Here is a 26,369-nt window from a genome sequence, read left to right as displayed (position 1 = left end):
AAGTAACATGTCCGGGCACGTCCCACAGAGGGAGACATAGGATTTTTTTAAGGGAGAATTTAATCTGTTGCTTTTTATATCAGTTTGTATGTTTCCAGGAAACTGTTGCAAGCTCTGCTCACCCACTCTCAGCCTTGTTCACTTTCTAGCAAGGTAGCTGTAGACTCAGTGGAAATGCTCCTCTGGAGCAAAGTACTATGTGGCCTTCATGCTTCTTCTGAGGTCATACATAACTTTTCTGGTCAGTTTGATTTTCCAGGAAATCATGGCTGAAACTGAACAGGGGAAGGTGTAGTATCCCAGCCACCCAGGTGGGATTTGAGCCCATGACAAAGTTACTAACAATCAGACTAGGAGTCTTCAGCTGCACAGTATCTGTTCCCCACCATCAGGATTGTGGAGAAATCTGAGCTTCAGCAGGGCTGAAAAAAAGACAAAAACCACATGCAGACAGCAATGTACATGAAAGCAAGCAGGTGTACAGCAGCAAAGCTGGTAGTTAGTGATTCCCAATTTTGGGTTTAACTGATACTGATGAGAGCATATTCCAAGCTTCTGGGCTCTTCCTGAGTTTTACTGCTGTTTACTGAATTCCAGTAACCTGGTGTTAAAATCGCTAACTTTTTGTTGTTACTGAAAAATGGCAAATACTTTTGTCGTGCCAAGTCGCGAGACCACCACCAAGAAGACCACTGAGACTCAGACATTCCGAAATGCAATAGCAATGCAAGACTTTATTTAAGCGGGGCCGCAGCCCAGGCCTTGTCCTACCCACCGACACAGCGGAGGTTAGCAGGCAGCCCAGAGCTACGATTACACAGGGCTTATAAAGGCAAAAGACCAAGTTACAGCAATCAGGTGTTAAAGCAAGCAAGATTACGGGAACAAATCTGATTGGCTCAGGGCTCGAGGCATTCTAGGAGCAGTTAGTTAAGCATTCCCAGTTGTTAGAGTTCTTGACCGGCTGGGCCCTAATAAGCTTGTCCTGGATTTGTTCACAGGGCCTGCTTATCTCAGGTTCACATGGTAAAGTGGGGTTTGCGTGGTAAAGTGGGGTTCACGTGGTAAAGTGGGGCCTGACTTCAAAGTCTGGCACTTCAGTTTAATAGCAAACAGGGAAAGGACCACTGGTTGGCCACATCCGTTACTTCTCATTCATACCTCCAATCTCCAAATCCTTCCTATCATCCCAAGTTTGAATATAGTCCTAGTTGGTTTGGTCAAAGACTGACCTTAAGGAAACATCCCTCAAAGACTGATTACTGTTGAAAAAGAGATAATAAAACTCAGCACCTCTTTCACTGAAGAAAATACAAAAACCAAAAACTTGGTAAGAGAAAACCAAAATTCTTATAGCTGCCTGGAGAGTAGATCTTGATCTTTCCATTTTCACAGATCAACTCATATCCACAGGAGCCCATTGGATTAAAACCGAACTGAGTCCATTACTCATTCCCCCTCCTGCTCTTCCTATGGCTCTTCTTGGACCTTTCTGGAGACTTTGAGTGGCTCCTATGTCTGTGACTACGGTGATGACCAGGAGATTTGGGGCGAGATCTGTGCCTACGATCTCGGGACCTGCTTCGGTGACGTCTTGGACTCTTTCTCCGATGTCTTTCTTGGCAAGGAGAGGGGCTTCTTCTTTTGAGTGATGGACTCCGCCTTCTGGGTGACTGACTCCTGCTCCTCCTGTAGCACAGTCTAGGAGCATGCCGGGGCTTGTCTAGGTCTCGGTAACTTCTCCGACGGTGATCAGGTGATGGCACTCTTTCCAGCTTCTCATCTTCTTCTTCCTCCTCTTCACTGGATTGCACATCATCCATGTCTTCTAGAAGACTCACTCGAGGTTCCAGCTGCTCAGCCTCCTCAAGCACATAGCGTTTCTGTAGCCGAGGAAGAATAATATCACAGACTCTCTCACTGTGCAGTAGTTCATCAATGAACTCATCTACATGCATTAGTTCAAATTCTCCATTTCGGTTCTGGCTTTTGATTTTTCGATAGTCATTGTACAAAGGCTCCAAATACTTGTAGCAATCAATTGCGGTGCCCGTCAGCCTCATGTAAAGTGCCCCCAACATACGAACATACTTGAAATCTTCATTTTTAATAAATTCAACAATGATATCCTTCTCAGGTTGAATCTGAAGCATCTTCAAGGTTAAACACAGAAAGGGAGTTGGTTTTATGTTTCCACCTAAGACGCCACCGACAAACCTCAACTCCATGGCTTTATCCACTACAAGTTCAGCTGTAAGCCCAAAGCACTCTTCTTTCCAGTACTTAGACTCGTAGATTCGCGTCCGAATGATCTTCTCCACCAGATACTGAGGGTTGGTGCCATGGATGCTATGAGCATCCTTCACAGTACGGTTCGCCATTTCAGAACGCTTTCAGTCCCACTTCCAAGTTAAAAAAAGAAAACGCGAGGGAGGAAGGGAAGAATCTACCCTGCTTAGGTGGCCTCTGGGAACCTGGAACTGCTGCTGAGAACTTCTGTGAGTTGTGTGGCAAGCCAAGCGAATCAATGCGGGTCTCTGCACAATGCCAGGAGTAGTTAAGCGCCCTTGGGTGGGCGGGGCGAGCTGGGGTGGTGACGCGACGCCTGTGGGCGGGGTTACGCCCTTTGGCATGAAATTTCCTTTGCTGCCTTTCCTGAGGGGTTCTGAGCCTGGGAGCTGCAGTGCTTGTGGCATGCGGCCGGTGGCAGCTAAAAAGGCTAGTAGTACTATGGCAAGTTATACTTGCCGGAGCCCCTGGAGCTGCCGAGGCGGTGGCAGTAGGAAGGGGAGGCTTGTGGTGGGCATAAGGAAACTTTGACGCCCGGTGAGTGCGATAGCCCGCCGGGCTGGACTGGAACTGTGAGCCTATGGAAAGGTGCATGGTCCCCGCAGACTGTCATTGACTCAGTCAGCAGACATGCACCCTGTGCCCTCGGAGTGCCAGGCGCTGCTCTCAGGCCATTAGGAGAGGCCCTCGTTCCCCCCTCCGAGTTCCTGAAAGACCTCCGGGTCTGCCACCAACTGGGAGCTTGCACCTCAGAAGCAGGAACCACGAGCCTGTGGCCCTCAGCGCTGCCAAGAGGCTGACTGGATGTTAGGGATTCATTTTACTAACGAGTTTAATTCATTTTGGCCATGGAGCCTCGAGGAGAGACTTTCCAAGGTGACTTTTTTTGGTGACCAAGCCTCCCTGGCTCCTACCCAGGGCGTCTTTCCTCCGGATAACTCGCTAATTTACTTTTAAGTCTATTTCTGGCATTTCCTCCATCCCCAATGTGGCTTTGTATGTGGGCCGGTGTCCATTACAGTCTGGATGTCACAGATCTCATGACAACAGACATCTGAAGCATTCTGATATAACTTGTTCACTAAAAATGACCTGGATTTTGAGAAGCCACTTCTAAGCCTTGTTTCAAGAACTTCATTCATGGAAGAGGTTACATTGGCTATTTGAATGCTGTAACTATTACAACAGAGCTATTTACAGACTTCAGTATGGGTGTAAAGAGCTCTCTTGTAATCCTTGCAGCCTCTTTTCCCCGTGGAAATAGGTATATAGACATTTTGTACATGTAAATATTAATTTTACATAACTTATTTGGTGACCTCTTGGAATGGCTTTGGCCTCTCATGGGACAGGTAGAAATGGTGAGATACGGGCTGGGGATATGGCCTAGTGGCAAGAGTGCCTGCCTCGGATACACGAGGCCCTAGGTTCGATTCCCCAGCACCACATATACAGAAAACGGCCAGAAGCGGTGCTGTGGCTCAAGTGGCAGAGTGCTAGCCTTGAGCGGGAAGAAGCCAGGGACAGTGCTCAGGCCCTGAGTCCAAGGCCCAGGACTGGCAAAAAAAAAAAAAAGAAAAAGAAATGGTGAGATACAGTGTTGTCTCATTGTGTAATCCTACGGCGACAAAGATATTACAACCAATATTTTGTAGCTGAGTGGCAAGGTTCTACAAGCTAAGGGTTTTTTTTGTATTCCCACTTTGTACTCAACTACTGCATAAATATCAAACCCAGCCCTTGCCGTCCTTGAATCTAGCAAAGTGATGTGCAATCTGTTAGGTATTCCTGGAATAAATTCCACATGGGCATTATGGTATGTGTGTCCTTGCTGGGTTTGATTTGCTGGAAGCTGATGGATTTTCTTGCAACTCCTAGGTAAATGAGGCATTTTGGCACAGTTTCACATATAGTTTTAGCTAATGTCAGAGTTACTGCATAGTCAAAACAGGTTTGGAAAACTTTTCTGAGGGGGCAGGGGCGACAGAGATCCAAGACACTGCCCTTCCCCTAAACCTGGGGCAGTGTGGGAGGGAGCCCCTCCCACCTTCCCACCTCAACTGGAAGAGAAGCAAGCAGTCCCCACCTCTCGGATTTGGCCACATGTCTAATGGCGGAGGCCTGGCCCTTGGGGGATTGTGGTCCCCGCCCACAGAGGAAGTTTCATGACATCACCTGATGGGCAGCCCAGCTCAGTTAACCAGTCACCCCAAGTGCCTCCCCTTCCGCCTTTGTCACTGTAATAAATTCTTCTGCCCACCCTCTGGGCGGGTGAGACCAGTTCCACCCTCAAAAAAAAAAGCTTTTCTGAAATCTTAGGATCACTGAAGCTTCTGGTGTATAAGAAATTCTATAAACTTAGGGCATGCCATAATCAAGGTCCTGCCTGATGTGAAAACTAAGCATGCAGTGAAGTATTAGGGGAAACGCTGAGAGGAAGAGGGAAAGGATCCTAGTATCTGAGAGCTGTCAGCAGCCTGCAACTAGCTCTATTACTAGAGCAATGGAGACAGAAGTTCTGAACAGTGAATGGGCAGGAGACACCAGGCCTGCAATACAGTTTTAAGGACTCACTTTCTGACCTCTGGTTTGAGAACAATGTTCAAAGGAACATACTTGAATTGGTATTTGTGCCATGTGTGTTTACTCAGTAGCCACAAGAAGTTTGGCCCTGAAAGACCCTCAGAGACCCGCACCCAAGGACACAAACATGGACCACTGGATGCAAGAAGCAAGAGGGTTTTATTCAGGCATGCCCGGGCTCGCAGGTACACATGACCTCGAGATCCGCAAGGTTCGGGTCAGTGGCTGAGAGCCCCGAGCAGTCTTGGGGGTGACTTTTTATAGAACCTTACAGTCCGTTACAACAGAGCCCGAGCTTTTTCAGCCAGTAAATTCAAAGTAGTACAACTAGGTCTGCACGCAGGCAGCCAATTCCTTTACATTTTAGCGAATCATCCCTTAGCAGGGAGTACATGCTGAGTTGCTTCTCTTCGGCCCTTGGTATGAGGGAATGACCCTTATCTGAGTTAACACATGTTGTTTGTTCAGACCAGGATGTCCAGCTGCGGGGGCCGGTTCAGCAGAATGCGAGCTTATTGATTAGCTTGTGAGGTTACTACTTAGTTACCAAGGGGAGAGGGTAGGGTAAGTGATAATATAATTTTCTTAGCAAAGCATATTTGTACAGAAGCCAGAAACTGCTTGGTTAGACACAAAATTCCGCTCCCTAACAGCCCCAAGATGAAGCAGTGACAGACTTTAAAACACGGCAGCAGGAGACCATGCTTTCATATTGGCTGAGGTCTCATACTTGACAGAGATGACTCCTAATACCTATGTCAGGCTTGTCTCTGACATAGCTTCAGACTTGGAGGAGAAATCTGCATGACACTATTGTAATTGTTTAGGCTACATGCTCCCACTGAACTGAAACAGGTTTCCTTGGAAGTGACACAGCACGGATGAAGGCAGCATTGTCCTTTAAATGCTTGCCATTGTTGCCACTGTTCAGGAATGAATGCCTAGTCTTCTGGGTTTTAGGCTGGTATGGGGCTCCTATGTTCAGAGCTGTGCTTGTGCTGATACACGGAGGAAATGAATGGCCAAGATGAGGGTGGGATTCTAGGGAATGTGGAGCTAGTGCTGACCAGCCTGCCATGGGCAAAATTGTCATTGATGGGTAACCCAGACTGTGCATCCTGCTCAAACCTGACATGAACACCCATCTGCTATGGTTCCTTTGAGCAGAAAGTACGTGGGGTTCTTGGGCTTAAAGTCTCATGTGTTACCATTCCTGATTCAAAGGAGCACTTTCTTCAACCCAACGTGAAGGATCTGGTCCCTGGAGAGTAAGTGCTCAGGCTCTGCAATTAAGAGATATAGTTAGAGAAAGAATGCAGCCACAGATGCTACACTCTGTCTTTAACCCTCTTGAGTGGCTCTTGTTCTGGGCTGTAATGTATCTGTATCAGAAAAGAGCTATTCTCTTCTTCCTGCAGTATGCTCCTGCATTACTTCTGGCATCAGGATATCCAAGGTCTCTGTACAGCTCTGCCCACTGATATTGGACTCAAACACAGCTAATTTTAATCCTTCTCCAAAGGCTACCATAATTGTTTTACCAGGAATTATCATCTTGGCCAGTGACCTACCTTGAAAGATGAGTAGACTCCCATAATAGATGCAAGGTGAAGTCAAAGATTTGACTCATTTCTCCCTCTTTGGACTATCTGTCAAGATATATGAAATCTTGCCATATGCAAGATTCTCCCATTGATTTGCACTCATACTTAACCAACTTTTGGAAGGCAACTTGAGAATGCTTTATGCTTTTGCCATGTTCAACATATGTTTTGGAGGTTCTGAGTCTTACAATCCTGAACTTCTCTTGAAGATGGGGCCAATGGACAGCATTTACTACTTCATGTCCTGGAAGAAAGCTCTCCTCTCCTGGATAGACTTAAAGCAGAGCCATAGCTTCAGCTAGTATTTGCTGATGGAAAGGATGGGTTTATCTTCAAGTGCAGTGTTGTACAAGGTCATTAGGCTACAGCTTGCTTCTTTGGTTTCTTGGTCATTTAGCAATAATGGAGGTGAAACTTGTGTGGGGCACCTGACAAAATGGAAATGTGTACTTGTGGCTCAACATTTGTCCTCATGGTACATTTCACCCAAAGTAGATATTGTAATGGGGTTCCCCATCCCTCCAAGAGTCCACTACTCAGTCTCAAGTAAAAAGATGGATTTATTGGGAAAGTTCCAGATGGACCTGTCCCAGGTTTTAGAAAAACATAATACACAAAAAAGGACAACGGCACAGAGACTTACTTCCGGAAGATTTCTAAGTACCAACAAACCGATTCAGTTCCAATGGAGAGCTGACTTGGGACACCATGGGGGTGAGAGAGACCAGACACTTGTGGCATGGTGTAATGGTGACTGAGCTGAGCTGAGCTGAACCTCAATAGGGTCAGGTCAGGGGGCTGGGTCAGAGGAAGCTCCCAGTTCCAAGCACTTGACAGACAGGTTCAGTAAACTATAGGCCATGTGCCTGCCCCTCTCTTGGGATTCAGGAACTCCCATTACCTGGGGATGGGACTTCACTTCCTGTAGGAATCCAGGCATGCCCATCAAAACAAGATGCTAGAAATACTACATGGTCAAGCTTGCCACACACAGGTGACCAATGAGGTTACAACACTTACTGAGCGTGCCAGGTCACACGCAGGTGGACAATGTAGTTACAATCCGCTTCATAGTATCTGTGACCCAACCAATTCTAGTTAGAATTGGTGAGCTGATTTGGCGGGACACACAATGCAGGGGGATGCCCTTCCCCATGGGGCCGGGGGTACTATTGTTTACAGCTATGGGGATCTTCCAAGGATTCTGAGCAGACACAGGCAGGATCCTCAACCCTGGAGCTCAGGGGCAGGGGAGGTCTTAGTAGAGCTGGGGTCAGCTTCTGCTCTCTAACTCTTGAGATGGAGCCAGTCTGACCTCCATATTACAGATTTCAATAGTGGCAAGAATTGATGGCAAGAATGAATTCATTGGGTGGGATGATGAAACTCAAGATTCTGGGATGATCATTCCAGAAGATTCCTTTAGAACTTGTGAACATTTGTCCTCAGGTGTGACTGAGCTTTAAGTCAAGCTGGACTTAACTACCAAAGATGCCTGTCAGGTGTGGGTAATGACATAGCCACTCTAATCCTGATTATGTATCGTTGAACAGTTACACAAGACCATTAGCCTGTCTAAGGACTATGTAGAACCTTGGGAATTTACCAAACTCCTGGATGAGAGGTTCTGGTACCAGAATCTGAAGATGTAGCTACTGAGTAGGTTTTCTGGAACATGTCTGTCTCTCTGGGTATATACAGCATTCTTCTGTATGAGCAATCACATTTACACAAGCCACATTCATTTCATAAGACTTGTCTACTGGTAGTAATGTGGGACCAATGGCCTTGAGCCCCAGGACACTTGATCCGAGTTTCACTGAGGCCTGCAAAGTCCCATATTGAGACTTCTACCACTAGTCATTCTTTACTTTGTGATCCATTTTCTTCTGAATGAAAATCCTGTCAAGTCTCTATTTGATGAAATGATTTCATCGAACAAATTCGTATCATTGGTTTCCCTTAGTATTGTTCTGGATATTTCATCCATGTTTTGTAGCAGAAGAAATGGGACAACAACCGTTGTAATCACTAAGCTATTTAACAATTGATACTCCAAAAAGAAGGAAACACTTTGGCGGTATCACCACAAAATGATAAATGTTGAGAAGATGATCTATACCAGGTCATAAAATGTCATCGCCACAATAGTATGTACAGTTCTTGTTTTCTCACTTAAAAAACTAAAAGAACTTTGTGAATAAGTTGAACACTGAAACTGGATGATTTTCTCCAAAAGGGGTGCTGCTACTATGCTAATGTTCATGAGAATAAACCACCAAAATAGTTATACTGAGGGTAACATTTAAGTTACTAGCCTGTTTTTTCAAAGATGCTAGTAAACCAAATTTCCTCATGGTGCTGGTGCATGAATTGAAATCTGATCAGAGTAGTAGAATTTATCGTTCTACATTACGTTTTCTGGAAAGTATATGTTAGGTTAACTTACCTAGACAGGCAGGAAGGACTTGGAATTTGCCTGAAATTAATTCAGGTACCACTTGGAGACACAGTGCCCAAACTCCTAAGTCATTGCTTCCATGCAGGAGCTCACTGAAATGACATTCTTTTCATTTTTTTTATGCCTAGGGATGGAAACCAGAGCCTCATACATACTAGGCAAGCTAGTCTACCACTGAGCTAACTCTGAGCCCCATTTTATTAAATCCATTTTTGAAATGAGTGAGGAAGTTTTGTTGACTAAAAACATGCATATGGAAATAGGTATCCTGAGTGACTGCCCATTTCCAGTTGTGAGAATTCCAACTCTAGACAGGGAGAAATTACTAAGAATCTGTACCTTTACTTAAGGCACCAGACCTGCCTTCCCCTCCCTGAAATGTTCCCCCCTCAGTGTGTGAGAGACCACAAGGACAATCTTCAGATAAGCGAGGATCACAGTCTCATGGGTATCCCCACTGTTAGAGGGTAGGAAATGAGATATTTTTTTAAAAATACTTTAGAAAGAGTCTGAGTGCTGCCTCACTGCCACCAGCTCAATCATCTTGTTCTAGAAGCCTTAATTTTTATACTTTCTCTAGGAATGTCTTTATTAACCTCCATTTCCCCACTTTAGTACTACTTAGCCATTCTCTCAAGTTCCCTCCCAGATTTATGGACCTTATAACAAAGTAGTTGTTCAAATTCTATTCCAGCCTGAACCTCTTGGTATTTGGGAGGGAGTGGGGAGGAAGTTAAGAAAGCCAGAAGGTACCAAGCTCAGTGGGAAGAGAGTTTCCTCTTTTGACAGGGAAACCTGGGCTTTCTGGGAAGTTTCCTAACCACTAAGAGGTGAACACAACGCATGGCATCTAAATCCTAGGAAGATGAACTGCGACCACTGTTCTCTAACTCCGCATCTTTGTCTCTATGGCTATATTCTAGAGTTGCATCCTGCATCCTCTTCTCCATATTCCTTCATTCTCTGCATCTTTGAAAACAATGAGTTGACACAAATAACTCTGACTCTACCCCTAGAGCATTGACACTGGTTGCCACATCCTTGTAAGATGCTTGGCTAGTGAACCTAGGCACGTGGGCCTTATGTCATGGCCACATTCTTAGCATGGGTTGTCTCTGCCTCTCTATGCAGCATGTTCCTTAGGTGACAAATTCTTGAGCCAGCAATCCAGGTCCACAGGGTACTGCTGTGAAACTTGTAGCTTGTTCTTTTCAATGTCCTGGTTCTGCAGGATGCTTTGCCAACATCTGACAGTTAACTATTAGGAGCAAATGTTTGACCAGCTATCTTGGTAACATTTGTAATAATCTGCTCATAAAGGGCTTCTTGGACTTGGACAAGAAATTTCACTTTCTGAGGATTCTTCAGTTTCAGGACTTCACATCTGACTTCGTGTGTGGCAGGATAGGAGTATTAAAAGGGAGACACACAGGATTTTAAAAGGCCATCCTTTAAAAATAAATCTCAATTATGGGTTTTTGTTCCAGTCACCCTTCTGGAGGATGTCTAAGGTATTGCCCTCTTGGGAGGAGGGGAGGTTTCAGAACTCAAGGGAAAAAGTGCAGCAGTGAGCTGATGAAAGTGAACTACACAACTCATGGGTAGAGAGGAGAGGGAAGGAGCAGAGCAGATTACGATTGCCATAAGTGTGTGAAGAAGCTATGGTTATGCTGAGGTGCCCTGTACAAGTGGATGCTCCTGAAATGCAGGTATCATACCAAGAGCTCCAGCAAAGCACAGCACTGTGCTTGTAGGGACAGTGAAAGCCCCGTTTACAGACATTTTGCCCGTAGTCTTAAAGCACACATGTCCTCACAGACCATAAATCTGGGTTTTCTGACCTCATACAACCTATCCATTCTACTGTGCCCACTTTTCTTCACAAGTCTTTCTTCTTGAGATATTCAATCCTAAGCAGTTAAAAGCATCTAAGAGCAACCACTGCTGTGAGGTTGCCATCTCTGGCCTCTTGCCGGGTCTTACCTATGATGTACTAAAACAGTGAGAAGTAGAATAATCTGGAGCTTCAAATGAGAAGTCTTGGAATCCAGTCCCTGAAGGAGCCTCAGAGGTCCTGCTGCTACTTGCTATTTTCTTACTGTTTCTTAGGATACAAAGGCTTGAGGAACAATCAAGCACCTTAAATACAGAATGAAGTATTTCTCCTGGCTTAAAGACAAGGAACTCCAGAGGCCCACAATTGCCTGGGAAGAGTCCTTTGTGGGAGAACTATCTTTTTTTTTTTTTTTTTTTTTTTTTTTATTAATTGGACATAAATTTTTTTACAAGGTGTTGTGCAAAGAGGGTACAGTTACATAGTAGGGCAGTGTGTACATTTCTTATGATATCTTACAACCTGTTTTTCTATCCCTTGTCTAGGTCAGGTTGACATATATGCAATATACAATGTATCAAGAACATATACAGTATTCACAGACTTGGTCTCTACTGTCTCTCCGTCTCCCTTTGTTAACAGTCATATATCAGGGAGATCATGCCCCTTTGTTTTCTGTGTTCTAGGCTTGTCTCACTCAACATTATTTGTTCGAGTTCCGACCATTTCCCTGCAAATAACAATATTTCACCATTCCTAATCGCTATGTAGTATTCCATTGTGTATAAGTACCATATTTTTTGGATCCATTCGTCTGTGGAGGGGCATCTGGGTTGTTTCCATATTTTAGCTATTGTGAATTGTGCCGCGATAAACATGGTAGTACAAATGCCTTTTTGATATCTTGGATTTTGCTGTTTAGGATAGATGCCTAGGAGTGGTATGGCTGGGTCATAGGGTAGGTCTATATTGAGCTTTTTGAGAAACCTCCATACTGTTCTCCAAAGTGGTTGTACTAATTTGCACTCCCACCAACAATGGAGAAGGGTTCCTCTTTCCCCACAGCCCCTCCAGCATTTGTTGTTTCCTGAGTTCAGAGTATAGGCCATTCTAACTGGGGTGAGGTGGAATCTCAGGGTTGTTTTTATTTGCATTTCCTTTACTAGCAGGGATGTTGAGCATTTCCTCATATGTTTCTTTGCCATTTTTATATCTTCTCTTGTGAAGTCTCTCTTTAGCTCTTTTGCCCATTTCCTAATAGGTTTATTGGGCTTGGAGGGGCTTAGTTTTTTGAGTTCTCTGTAGATGACAGATATCAGGCCTTTGTCTGTTGCTGTGCTGGTAAATATCCTTTCCCATATGGTTGGCTGTCTTTCTATTTCGGTGGCTATGTCCTTAGCTGTGCAGAAACTTTTTAATTTGTAGTAGTCCCATTTGTCGAGTCTTTCTCCTATTTGTTGTGCCCCTGGGACTCTATTCAGGAAGTTCCTTCCTGTGCCTATAAGTTCTAGTGTCTTTCCTACTCTGTCCTTCAGTAGTTTCAAGGATTCAGATCTGATGTTGAGGTCCTTGATCCATTTTGAGTTGATCTTGGTGCATGGTGATAGGCTTGGGTCTACTTTGAGTTTTCTGCATATGGCTGCCCAGTTCTCCCAGCACCAGTAGTTGAAGAGGCTATGTTTATTCCATTGTATATCTTTAGCTCCTTTGTCGAATATCAGTTGGCTGTAAGAGTGCGGTTTTATTTCTGGGTCTTCAGTTCTAATCCATTGGTCTTCCGATCTGTTTTTATACCAATACCATGCTGTTTTTGTTATGATGGCCTTGTAGTAGATCTTGAAGTCAGGTATTGTGATACCTCCTGCATTGCTTTTTTTGCCTAGAATTGCTTTGGCTATTCTAGGTTTTTTGCTGTTCCATATGAATTTATGGATTGGTTTCTCTATTTCAGTGAAGAATGTGGCTGGGATTTTGATAGGTATTGCATTGAATTTGTATAACAATTTGGGCAATATGGCCATTTTCACTATATTGATTCTGCCTACCCATGAGCATGGGAGGTCTTTCCATCTCCTTGTGTCTTCTTTGATTTCCCTTATTAGATTTTTGTAGTTTTCATTGAATAGGTCCGTCACGTCCTTGGTTAAGTTGATCCCTAGGTACTTTATTCTTTTTTTGGCTACTGTAAATGGAATTGTTTCCATAATTTCCTTTTCTGTTTGTCTATTGCTGGTGTACAGAAAAGCTGCTGACTTTTGTGGGTTGATTTTATATCCTGCTACTTTGCCAAATTGGTTTATTAGGTGTAGGAGTTTGGGTACTGAGGTTTTTGGGTCCTTCAGATACAAGATCATGTCGTCTGCGAATAGGGATAACTTGATTTCTTCCTTGCCGATGTGGATCCCTTTGATGTCCTCCTCTTGCCTTATTGCTATGGCTAGGGATTCCAGCACTATGTTGAACAGAAGTGGGGAGAGTGGGCATCCTTGTCTTGTTCCTGATTTTAGGGGGAATGCCTTAAGTTTCTCTCCATTTAATATGATATTAGCAGTTGGTCTGTTGTATATGGCTTTTATTGTTTTGAGGAATGTTCCATCTATTCCTGTTCTCTCCAAAGCTTTTAATAGGTATGGATGTAGTATTTTGTCAAAGGCTTTTTGGGCATCGACTGAGATAACAATGTGATTCTTGATTTTAGCTCTGTTTATGTGGTGAATTACGTTGATTGATTTACGGATGTTGAACCATCCTTGTGACTGAGGGATGAAGCCTACTTGGTCATGATGTATGATATTCTTGATCACTTTCTGGATCCTATTAGCTAATATTTTATTGAGGAGCTTTGCATCTGTGTTCATTAGTGATATTGGTCTGTAGTTCTCTTTTTTTGTTGGGTCTTTGCCTGGTTTGGGAATTAGTATATTAGCTTCGTAGAATGAGTTTGGAATTTCTCCCTCCATTTCTATTTCGCGGAAGAGTTTGAGGAGTATTGGAATTAGCTCCTCACTAAAGGTTTTGTAGAATTCATTGGTGAATCCATCTGGGCCTGGGCTTTTCTTAGTAGGGAGGTTCTTGATTACCTCCTGTATCTCACCGTAAGTTATTGGTTTATTTAGCTGATTTATTTCTTCTTGGTTCAGTTTGGGCAGTTTGTACTTCTCTAAGAATTGATCCATTTCTGTAGAATTATTGTTTTTTGCTGAGTAGAGGTTTTGGAAATAGCTCCTTATGATTGTTTGAATATCGTGTGTACTTGTTGTAATTTTTCCTGTGGAGTCCCTGATTTTACGAATATGAGTCTCTTCTCTTCTTTTTTTTGTAAGTCTTGCAAGGGGTCTGTCAATTTTGTTTATTTTCTCAAAGAACCAGCTTTTAGTCTTATTTGTTGAATGGTCTTTCTATTTTCAATCAGATTTATCTCTTCTTTAATCTTTGTGATCTCTCCTCTCCTAGTCGTTTTAGATTCTGTCATTTCTTGTTTCTCCAGTTGTTTTAGTTTCATCGTGAGGGTATTCACCTGCTCTGCTTCCATTCTTTTAATGTGGGTGCTGAGTGCAATGATCTTGCCCCTCAGAACTGCCTTAGCTGTGTTCCATAGGTTTCTTTGTGATGTGTTTTCTTTGTCATTGTGGCTTATGAATTCGTTGATTTCATCTTTAATTTGATCTGTGGCCCAAGTGTTGGATAGCAGCGTGGGGTTTAGCCTCCAAGAGTGTGTATAGGCTCTGTGGTATCCTTTGTTGTTGAGGGTTACCTTTAATCCACTGTGGTCAGATATAATACATGGGATGACGTCAATACTTTTGTATTTGCTGAGGTTCTTTGTGTGGGCTATGACGTGGTCTATTTTGGAATATGATCCATGGGCTGCTGAAAAGAAGGTGTATTGGGTCTCTGTGGGGTGAAAGGTTCTATATAGGTCTGTTAGATCCATTTGGGAAATGGTGTTATTTAGGTCCTCAGCTCCCTTACTAATCCTCTGAGTGTTGGATCTGTCTCTTGGAGAGAGAGGAGTATTAAAGTCACCCACTATGATTGTGTTTGCGTCTATCTTGCTCTGTAATTCTTTGAGAATTTGCTTGACATATGTTGGGCCTCTTTTGTTCGGTGAGTATACATTTATCACCATGATTTCTTGATTCTGGATTTTTCCTTGTATTAATATGTAGTGTCCTTCTTTGTCTTTTTGAGTTGATTTTAATGAAAAGTTCAGCTTCTCTGAGATCAGGATGGCTACACCTCTTTTACTGAGAATGACACCATTGCTGGGCACTTGGGAAAAGCTGCTGGAGAAAGACTTACAGTAGGATGATGTGTCTGTATGTTTGACTTCCGATCTCCTTGTTTTTAGTAGCAAGTGTCCCCTTGTCAGGGGGATAAACTCACTTCTTGTTATGTCTAATTAACAGATTAATCTGCTTGGTGTCCTAGATAGGTTGCTTGCTATTTATGATTAATGGTACACTTATTAAGATGCCTCCAAGTGTCCTGTGCCCTGAATATTAATCCCTGCCAATCGAAAGAGATAACAGTGTAATGGCTTATTGTTACAAATAAACCAACAGCTGAGCAACTCGGGTCCAGTTGGGAGAGTGGGGTGAGGCTAACTAGTTGAATAGAAGGAACTTACTGCGGGTGATAGGCAACTAAGCTTTAAAGAGCTAGAGGTCAATCTGGAAAAACTGAAAACCCATATAGATAGTAGAAGCTACTTCAGTGTAGCAGCACCATACCTTCTTCAGAAGAGGTATCCCAGAAGTGGGCATGGGGAGATGACTGTCCTTTCAGAATTTTTCTGGAGGAACCTGGGAGGGAATGTCAGAAGTAACATGGCCACTGTAGCAGACAGGGCTAGCACAGCACCTGAACCACTTAGAGAAGCCTCCTACTAAAACCTGTGTATTGTGTGGAGGAAAGCATGCCCTCACCTTCTCTTCTGCTTCATTCCTGAAAATGGATTGCCCATGAAAACATAAGGTTTTTACCACAAGACAGTGTGATACTGTGGGTTGGCATGGATGTGAAACACCAGGGACCTGCTAGTCATGAAGACCTATTGAAAAGAGGATCCCATGATTAGCAGCCACACCGTGGATTTCTGAATTCTTAGGGTTTTATAGTAGCAAGATGTTCAACTCGGTGGGCCTTAGCTACCTATGGGAAAGCTGAGTAATTCAGCTTTGGGAAGCATCACCAAGAGCCCTTACAACTACAGAAATCAGCACGTCTAAATGTTCTAGTGACAATGGCATACATATTTTTTTAACATTCTCTAATTCTGGAGTTCATTTCAATAAGTATTTGGTATGGCCAGCCACACATAGGCATTGTGGCCTTTCTGTTCCTCTAAAAGCATCCTCTTTTGGTCTCACTGTGTGAATTCCTAGAGACCTACATAAGTATGTTCCCATGTATTTTAGGTCTAGCTTCTCCATATGAGAGAACATGCAGCATCAGTCTGAGCTTTGCTTACTTCACTTAGCATGACTTGTTCTAGGTCCATCCATTTCCCTGAAAATGGCATTTTATTATTTCTAATGGTTGTATAAAATTCCACTGTGTGTAGATACCAGAGTTTTGGATCCACTCATCTATTGTGGAAACAGATCAGATGCCCTACAACTTGGCTATTTTGAATAGTGCAGTAATGAACATGAATGTGCAAGTGTCTGTATGGTATCCTGGCTTGTGATGATCTAGGTAGATACCCAGGAGTGGTATGACTGGGTCATAAGAAGATGTATGTTTTGTTTATTGAGGAACCTCCAGACTGATGTCCAGAGTGCTTGTACTAGTTTACATTCCACCAACAGTGCAATAGGCTTCCTTTTCCCCCACAGCGTGCCAACACTTGTTCAAATTCACAATGTTGGCCATTCTGAGGTGAGACAGAATCTCAGAATTGTTTTGATTTGCATTTCCTTTATGTCCAGGAATGATGAGCATTTCCTCTTCTCATTTCCTCATGCTTTTAACCTCTTTTGAGAAGTCTCTCCTTAGCTCCTTTGCTCACTTAGTAATTGGAAGCGGTTAGTTCCTTGAGTTCCTTATATATTTTGGATATTAGGCCATTGATGTATTGCTGGTAACTTTCTCTCAGGCTGTTGGCTATCTTTCTAGGTGAGTAACTATGTCCTTTGCTGTACAGAAACATTTTTAGTTTAATTCCATTTGTGGGATATTAACAGGGTAGTTTTATCAAATACTAGAGGAACAAAAGGTAAAAGATGACAGATCTAACAGTTTGTCACCCTGTGCTATTGGCTTCTTCCCATAGGCCAAGAATCTTCACCAACATTAACAATAGCTCTGGCTACTGGTCTTTCATCTATCATGATGGAGAAAGTTGAAAAATGTGGATGGTGAGACTACTAGGTTCAAGACTAAAGGGACTGAGGATAGGTGGGTAAGAGTAGGTCACTCAAGTCTGGCAGGAACACGCGGAGATTTCAGTACAGCTCTGGGGGAGAAAAGCAGACTCATAAGGCCTCTGGTACATGGAATAACACTGTATGGGGCAGAACTGGCCAGCCCTTGTGTTTTGTGTAATCACTGACCTCAAGATCATCTCTTGAGGTGTGCATATTCCTGATCCTGGCAGATTCCAAACTGGCTGTAGCTGGAATCCGTTGGTTAATTTGTTTTCCAAGGCAGATTCAGAATGAAGTAAAAGTGGCCTATGTCTCTGGCTATCACAATAACTGGGAGTGTCCAAGTCAGGACATGTAAAAAGAAAGGACACTAATCCTAGGGCAACCAGCACAAATGTGGGGCTATGTGGACAAGCTGGCATAATTCGTCCCCAGAATGTGAGGGTGGATGATGGCTGGACTCAGAACAGAGCAGAGGGAAGCACTGTAAAGTTGCTAGGGAAAAGTAAATTCAGTGACAGACTAAGAAACCAGTGACATTCAGATGGAGAACTCAAGTTTATACCAGTGGACACAGAGCTCACACTTGAAATTCTGGACCTCAAGCATCATTGAGGCTACAGGATTTTAATGAGGCCATGCAAGAGGTCAAGTTACAAGAGGCATGCTAGCTAAGAGGGTATATGGAAGTTGCACCATGGGCAGGGAAGTGGGGGGAGGCAAGGCTTTTACAAAGTCGAGAGAGGAATGAAAGAAGTTTCTAGTCAACTTTTTGGGGGACTTAAGAACTTTTATAATTCAACCTTGCTATTTTACTACTAAAATATACTTTAAAAGCATCCAATTCTATGATTCTAAAGTGTGTTATATAAAACACTTCACAACATTCTTTTATGAAGAAAAAATCATTACAGAAATATTACAAAGAAAAGCAACAAGAAAAAAATTACAGTTTTGGTACTTTGGGAGACAGTTAAATTTTGCCATAACTTTACACAAATACACAGTAATACTTAAAAACATGTTTTATACAAAAGAAATACCCTAACACAGTAGAGTCTCACAATGCTTTGGCAAACATCAAATTGGCGCTTCAGAGTCATTTTAATGTATTGTTAACAATTTTCAACCAGGCAAGTTTAGATATGTCTTCATATAGAATTCCTTCATATCTCCACCCTTTTAAAGACCCAATTTCAATAGTGATGGTGGCTGAAAAGGTCTTCTCATTGATGGATTCCAGGGTGTCTTCATTGCCACCCATTTAAAACTAGAATTGTTTTTCCTGATGCCGGAATTACTGTCTATAAATGAGTCTGGTCAAGGTTCAGCTTATCTCTACAATCAATAAATCTTACAACAGCCTTATATTTGTCAATTACTTCCGTGACAATACCCTTTTTCTTATGATATTTATCCCCAAGATTTTTGGTTATAATCTTTACAATAATTTCAGACTGCAGCCAGTGGTCAGTGAGGGAAATTCTTTTCTTTTCCTCTTTAATCTCCATGATTTCATCCAGTGCCGATTTCTTTTTCTTTAGCCTGAGCTGAGCTCTAGGAGGAGTCTTTTCCTTTGACCAAGGCTAAATGTCCCAGGGTTTTCTGGGCACTCGGCCCCAAGGAACTTGGTTTGGAAGATGTTCCCGCTGAACTACATGCTCCTTTATTCAGATTAAATGTAACTTTCTCATCTTTTTTTTCAGCTTAATTCCGTGAAAACGGGGGTCTCCTGCTCTTTCTCTTCCACACCTCCTCTCACTTGCTCTTCAATAAACTGGCCGTGTTTTCTTCATCGTCGAGCTCCAGTTGCCGCCGAATAGTCTCTGGGTCCCTGTCTATGTACTGAATGTACCAGCCTTTCGGTGTCTCTTCCATTTTGCACAAGCCTTCCCTGCCCAGCCACTTGGTAAAATCAGTCAGCGCTTCCTACTGAGTGGAGTTCATGGGGATGTGTTCGCGGTGGCTGACGTACTCATTGTAGACGATGTTGTTGTGCACTTAGTACCAAAGTGTCTCCTGAGAAGTTCTAGAAAGTCGTTTCTGAACTCCTCCAAAAAATCCATCAACTGTTGAGGATTTTCCGAAGCCAGCAACAGTTGTCTCTGATGAGACTCAGACCTACAATGACGCTCGAAGCCATTCTCATCCCGACACTGCTTCTGGCACATGTGGCAATACCAGCCCAACTTCTGAAGTCCTTTGGATTTGATTCTGTTGGCGATGGTTGTTGGGAGTAAGAAAATCTGACTTCCCCATTGCGACCACCACTGCGACTGCCTCAGCTACCCACCGCCTTCGGGAGCACCGAGCTCTGCCCACCCGAGCCTGAAGCAGACCTGGCATGGCAGAACTGGGTGGGACAAAGTTGACAGCGGGATATAGGTGGGGCCAGGGAAAGGCGGAGTTCCAACCCTCGCGACACTTTCCTGCCTCTGGCAGGAAGGAATGAAACTGACAGGGTGAGTGAGGAGACTCCACACATGCGCACTGAGGTCCATCTGCCACTCTTCAGCAAGGTAGGAACCACCATCTTCCCTGGGACCAGGGTCGCCAGGCTGTCTGCTGTGGCCTTGCAGTTGCAGTGGTATGGAAATTTGTGGGATGATTGCAAGGGGTGACAGAGCTCAGTAAAATGGGCCGGGGAGACGGGTTGGGGGCGCCATGGGACAGGCCTGGGCGTCAGGACCAAGCTAGGCCCCGAATCCTGCCCAGGCCGTGCTAGCTGGGGCCACGGGGAGCGGCATGGAAGCGGGGTAGTGAGAAACATTTTGCAGAAGCAGAAGCAGCTGGATATCTGTAACTTTGTAGTCTGTGACATGCTGACTTGTTTGGGGTAATTTTCCTGTGTGCTTCTGCATTTACTATCAGTTGGTAGGGAGGCTGGCCTTTTGTTCGTGTCTGCTTCTTTACTATGGAGCCACTGTGAACTTCTCCATTTGTGGTCCTAAGTTTAGTGACTGGGATCAGGCTGATCTTATCTAAACCTACTAAAGTTTCTCATCACCCTGTTTAAATGACTTTGGTCCATATGGTGGTTGATTTAAAACATATATTGAACTCAGTTCTGTCTGTTTTCCTCTCTCTTCAATGTGACACTGAAGGGATGTCAGTACAACTACGGCCAAATCCTGTCCTAGTTGGGGCTGTTCTGTGTCAGTCAACCAGGTGAGTTGACTTTGAAATGATCATGCTCACTGAGAATGAGCAAAATAGCCTGCCACCTGTGTCTAAGAGACAGCGTTCCCTTCAAAGCTTAGCTGACTGGATAAAGCAGGTCTTGCCCCATTAATGGATATGGGCAATTGGGAATGACCAAAAAAGAGTGGCTAACTGTTCACTGACCTACGTCTACCATTTGTGCAGTAGTCCACGGATAGGAGTCAACTTTTCCTATTGCTCCCTGGATTTGGGTCTTTTCCCTTAGAAATGCCTCCCTCCGTTTCCTTCAAAACTGAATAGGTAGCACTGGTATCTATTAAAAATTCAATGTCTTCCCCCCCTCCTAAGTTTTACCATGGGCTCTGAGGGGGGGTTAGAACCCTGGCCTCACCAATCCTTAAAGTTCAGAATGACCTTTTTAGGTCTTGTCTGTGAATGTTCCTTTCACTGTGGGCATTCTCACTCCCAATGGCCTAGTTCCCTACAGTAAGCATATTGATCTTTCTCCAAAGGAATTCTAGGAGGAGTCGGCCTATCCCGTGTTGGAGCCATATTCTTGCCTTTCCTTCCTCCAGTAACCTTCCTGTCCCCTCTCTCTGCTTTGCCTCAATAACTGCTAGGACAGTCCTCATAATCCTCTTTTCTTGGGCCTTTTCTACCTGTCTTCATTCTTCCTTTCTCTTTTCAATCTCTACTTCCTTGTGATTTACAAAATCTTTCTGTGCTACTTCATCAATTCTGACATTACTTTTTCTCAAAAGCCTCCAATTTCTGTAGTTTCCTTCTAATATCAGGTGCCAACTGGTTAACAAAAGCCATATTTACAAGCCTTCAATTCTCAGCTAACTCTGGGTCTAGAGGGATATGGACCTGGTAGGCCTCCATGAGGCATTCAAAGAATGCTGAGGGGGAACTCATGTGGTCTCAAAAGAACTTCTCCTACTTTGGTCATACTGGTTGGCTTGCAGGTAGCTTGCCTAATGCCTATTACGAGCCTGGTGGGAACTGGAGATCACCTCCTGACCTTAGTCCTCATTGTAGTCCAAGTTAGGTCAAGTCAAAGGGACCACCTAGGCTAGGCATTCAGGATCTGAAGAAGGGCAACCATCAGTGTCAAGAACAGATTTCTGGGCTCCTTGTTTGACCTAATCCTGTTCCTCGGTGGTAAACGGTCTGCAGGAGCTGCTGGCAATCATCCCAAGTAGGTGGGTGAGTAAGGAAAATGGACTCTCAAAGCTGGATCACAGCCTGAGGCTGTTCAAAAAAGCAGGAGTATGATGCCTCTGATTGTAAAGTCAGAGGTAGAATAGGGGACATGTATCTTCGGCCAGGGCCTCCCCCTGGTGCAGGGAGCTGGTGGAGGGTCCAAAGACTAGGCTTTGCATAACTAAAGCCACTATGAGTATTGGGCGGGGGGGGGGGGGTGCTGACAAGAGGAATGCCCCACTGGTTGGGAGATAGAGGAGAAGGGGGAGTAGGCTCAAGGACCAGGGATGGGGATAAGGAGGGGGTTCAAAGAGGAAGTCTTCCACTGGGTCCTTAGTAGCCTGGAGGACTGGAGGAAGCTTTTGCTTACGTTTCCCCTTAGGGGGTCTGATAGGGCCAAAATTGGTTTAGGAGCCCTAAATCCTTTTAGAAATTTCTTAATCCAGGGAGGATTGTCAACCACTACATCAATCCAGACTGTGATGTATGGATGGATGATGGATCCTGACCAGTCAGGATCACTAGGGCCAATTATGACCAAAACGATGGAGCAGGCAGGATACAAATCTGAAAAGAGCCTTCGGAAGGCCAGTCATTGTCAAATGTGGGCCGCTCTGCTTCACCAAATGTCCGAAGGCATCCCTTAGTGACCCAGTATCCACAGTCTGGGGCTTTTGCCTGGAAGAGGAAAAAGTGGTCAAGCATTAATTCACAGATAATACAAAAAGGATGTGAGGATAATGCAAATAAGGTGTGAGTTCTTTAGGCTCCTCACTAGTATGTGGGTACTTTCTGTCTAGGCTGGGGATATGGCCTAGTGGCAAGAGTGCTTGCCTTGTATACTTTCTGTCCACATTTGCTACACCTTTATACTGGGCAGGGGTGCCAGCCCAAGAAGCCAACACAAGATCTTAAGCTTACTCTATAACAAGAGCCTACTTTCTCTAGCATCTGGACATACTTATAGTACATGTCCTTCAATCTCCAGCAACACTTGATTCCAGGAAAAGCCCTGGGGGAGAATCTAATTTTACTAAATCAGCAGCAGCATTTACTCAAGGCATTTTTGCATATAGTCTTCTACTAACTGGCCTTATCTTCACAGTGTCAGATACTCTGGGACAAGATGGGAGTGAGACATGACCCAAAATTCCCAACATGGAATGGGCTTAACTCCTACGTATATGACTGGGTGTATTTGCTTACTTATGACCCCGATAACCAAGTCCCATTATCAGATTGTCTTGCTGCTCCTGACTGCCATCCTGAACTCCTTTTGATGTGCTCTAGATGTATTTCAGAATTCAAGTGCATTGACCCAATGTGCTTGACTTTCTGATCACCACTCAAATGTTGGGACTTATCTAATGAAGTTAAATTGATGAGGAAAAAACATCCGAGAATTCTTAGTAATCTATTCCTTTTATTTTTTCCTCAATTTTGCAAGGGGCTGCTGAAGTAGCAAAGGAAATTATGGCTGGTGGAGGTCTGTAACCTAGGCTCCTGTTTATTTTTTGTGACCATCAGGGTTGTGGAATGGTAAACTTTTGGCGGGGGTAAAGGGGCTGGAGAAGGTAAGCGTAGATGTCCATGTTCATGTTGTGATGCATGCTGTAAGCTAGATTCAGCTAAAGTCCTCTGGGTCTCAAGTCACAGCAAGCAGTGTGAGGGGGTAGACTCTTCATTTTCAGGTTCACTGTTCTAAGGAGGCACCCATTGAGGGAAATGGGTAAAATCCCTGGTTGTGTAGAATGGAGTACCTGATTGTTCCCACACAGGTCTTCTGCAAAAGACCAGTCCTTTAAATTTTTCATTGAAGGCCTTTTGGGCATTAGAAGATAACCACAAACTTTAAATTTTGCTCTTCAGGACCTTTGTCTTTGTCAGAGACATGGTTTTCACGTAAGGGCTCAGAAATCCTCAGCAGACCACAGTGATTTAAATAAAATGGATGACACAGAACTGCCAGAGATGGTCTCAGTATGAACTGGGCTGTATAATACATGCATGGTCATGAACTATTTTGTTGCTGGAATATTTTTTTTAAAAAATTTCCTGATCAAGGCCGTATGTAATGTGTTAAAGGCAGACTTGCTATATTTAAAGCTGTAACGGCTAGACAAAAGCTTTAGACAGGGACTTTGTGCAATTCCAATAGTCTTGAGACTCCTGTGCATGCCCAGGACGGTGGTGTATGGGGGTGCCAGAGTGTCCCTAAACTCTGACCTCAAGACTCAGCATAGAAAATAAAGGCTCAGGCAGTGTTCTGACTGCTCTGCCCTAGAAGAGGCAGACAGCCCCTCAGAAAGTACTTGGTTTTATTGATTGCAGGCATTTAAGAAAATGTGTCTTCTCTGTGGCTATCCATTTCGCTAGCTGAAAAGACTTCAGTGGTCATATAAAACTAGCATGTAAACTAGCAGGCACATTGCAGAACAAACCATGGGATGCATCCTACTTCCAGATTTGCCACATTATTAATGTCCTGTTTAAAAATGCCAAAAAGGCAATTACGAAATTGAGACAACCCAGGTTTTAGAATTACCAAACTGTTGGTGCATTGTTGAACCTGGGTAACTGCAGTCGAAATCAGGACATGGGGGATGCAAGGGGAGTGAACCAATGCATACTTTATTCCAAGAGGGCCAGGGTTTATATAGGGTTAGAAACCAATTTTACAATTACAGGGTAAAAGATCAATACAGCATGACATTTGTCTCAAATACAGAAGTGGAGGAAATTTCCTACTGTGAGGGCAGGAACTTGATACAAATGCCTTTCTAATTACAGGAGGTAGTGACTACAAAGATTATTGATATCAAAACAAGGAACTGTATACAACCGAGGTAGAACTATAATTATCTCCTAGCTACTATCTCCTTAAGGCTAGATAACATCAATCTTGACTTCTCCAAATACTTGTGAAATAACAGTGAGGAGACTTTCCTGTTTACAGTGAGAATCTAGTGAGGAGACTTTCCTGTTTACAGAGAGAATCTAACACCAAAGGCAGCTGGTCTAGCAAGTCTCCTCAGGGAGACTTGCTAAGTAGGGGGAAAAAGGAGATTCTCACAACAACTGGTGGCTTCCTTTGGCCCACAAACACCAGAAATTCCTTACTGGGAATGTGTTCCCAAGAGCCTATTAGTGTGCTAATGAGGCATCAGAGTAACCTTGCCGGGGCTAAATTTTTCCACTGGTTGGAGACTTTAATTCTCCAACAGTGCATCATCAATTAAAATTATTTTCCAAGAAGTAAAGGGAACTATATGGTCAACCAAAATCCTAACTGAGAAAGATGTCTTAATAGAAAACATTAAAGATTATTATTATTATTATTTTTTTTTGGCCAGTCCTGGGCCTTGGACTCAGGGCCTGAGTACTGTCCCTGGCTTCTTCCCACTCAAGGCTAGCACTCTGCCACTTGAGCCACAGCGCCGCTTCTGGCCGTTTTCTGTATATGTGGTGCTGGGGAATCGAACCCAGGGCCTCGTGTATCCGAGGCAGGCACTCTTGCCACTAGGCCATATCCCCAGCCCATTAAAGATTATTTTAAAAGTTAAATTCTGTAAAAGTCAACTTCAGCAGAGAGGTAATAGCAGTTGTGAATGGGCAGGAGGAAGAATCTGTAAACTTGAAAACAGATGAATTGAAGATGGGGTTATATAAAAATATTTTGATTGAAGGCTGAGGCAGGAGGTTCAAGGCCTAGCCTTGAAGGGGCCGGGAAAATAGACGAGTGGCAAGAGTGCTTGCCTTGTATACAAGAGTGCTTGCCCTGGGTTCAAATCCTCAGCATCACATATATAGAAAAGGCCAGACGTGGCGTTATGGCACAAATGGTAGAGTCCTAGCCTTGAGCAAAAAGAAGTCGGGGCAGTGCTCAGGCCTTGAGTCCAAGCTCCAGGACTTGCAAAAAAAAAAAAAAAGGTTAGCCTTGAAACCTATTCAGGCTCTTCTCAAAAAGAAATGTGGTTTCACAGCCTTGTGAATATACTGACAATCCTTAATTTATACAGTTTTTGAAAGGGTGAGTTTTATGGCATGTTATAGCTCAAGAAAAAGAAAACTGTAACAACTTAGACCCTACAAAGTATGTCAAAAGGAAACTTTGCTGCATGAGATGCAAGAATTAAGTAAAGCTATCTTACCAAGTTGGCATCTCATGCTGGTGACAACACTCGTGGCATACACACATTTTCCGGGTGTTGGCCGAAGTTGATTGTTTGCAAAGCAGTCCCGTAGTATCAACCATTAACAAGTTCTAGTAATTTCTAGCAGTTCATAGCAGACATACTAGGTAGAATATCACCATCTAACTGGAAAAAAAGGTTCAGTAGCAAACACATAAAATAGAATAAAATTGCAATACTGCTTATAATCACGGTACCAATATACACCTTCTAATTTGCCACACACTTTCCAATGAAAAATTAAAGCAATATTTTAGCATAATCTAGCTATGTTGTATTACTAATATCACAACCTCCTTTGCTACTGGCAGACTTCTAGTGTCCCTAAATTGTACCTAAAATATTTATTAAAAGGTCCTGGGAGAAACCTGGGTTATGCACTTGTTCTTATATAGCTCTGAAACTGTTGCACAAGCCATGTTTGTTCTAGAATGACCGGGCAGTGGGTTCAAAGTGTCACAATGCCTTGGATAAATTTCCCCATGAAATGGCTTTTGGAAAAGCAAATTTCGCAGATGGCAAGATGGGCCCCTATTTGGTGGCTATAATAACACCAGAATCTGAGACAAAGGAATTCAGTTAAGAGGCATTTTAAGCCTAGCATGTTCCCCCTCTCTCTGTGGGTGGGGAAAGGCCTGATGTGCAAGCTGCAGCAAGATATGGTCC

General features: G+C 43.6%; 1 protein-coding gene and 1 pseudogene across 1 annotated transcript; both read right to left on the bottom strand.

Annotated features, from left to right (window-relative positions):
• Positions 1-1,321: 1,321 nt before the first annotated feature.
• On the bottom strand, positions 1,322-2,418 carry LOC125355380 (pre-mRNA-splicing factor 38A-like). Its single transcript, XM_048351721.1, has one exon. The coding sequence runs from the start codon at positions 2,379-2,381 to the stop codon at positions 1,446-1,448; it is 936 nt and encodes a 311-aa protein (XP_048207678.1). The 5' UTR covers positions 2,382-2,418; the 3' UTR covers positions 1,322-1,445.
• Positions 2,419-18,241: 15,823 nt separating this feature from the next.
• Positions 18,242-19,401, bottom strand: LOC125355721 (annotated as a pseudogene).
• Positions 19,402-26,369: the final 6,968 nt, after the last annotated feature.

The sequence above is a fragment of the Perognathus longimembris genome, chromosome 7 (genome assembly GCF_023159225.1).
Source record: "Perognathus longimembris pacificus isolate PPM17 chromosome 7, ASM2315922v1, whole genome shotgun sequence".
In the NCBI taxonomy this organism is placed as follows: Eukaryota; Metazoa; Chordata; class Mammalia; order Rodentia; family Heteromyidae; genus Perognathus; species Perognathus longimembris.
The sequence above is the reverse complement of the archived record's forward strand: the minus strand, read 5'-3'. Positions and strand labels throughout refer to the sequence as shown.

What these genes read in the sequence shown, in the direction of transcription:
- LOC125355380 (XM_048351721.1), bottom strand. Translation starts at nt 2,381, where the DNA reads ATGGCGAACCGTACTGTGAAGGATGCTCATAGCATCCATGGCACCAAC.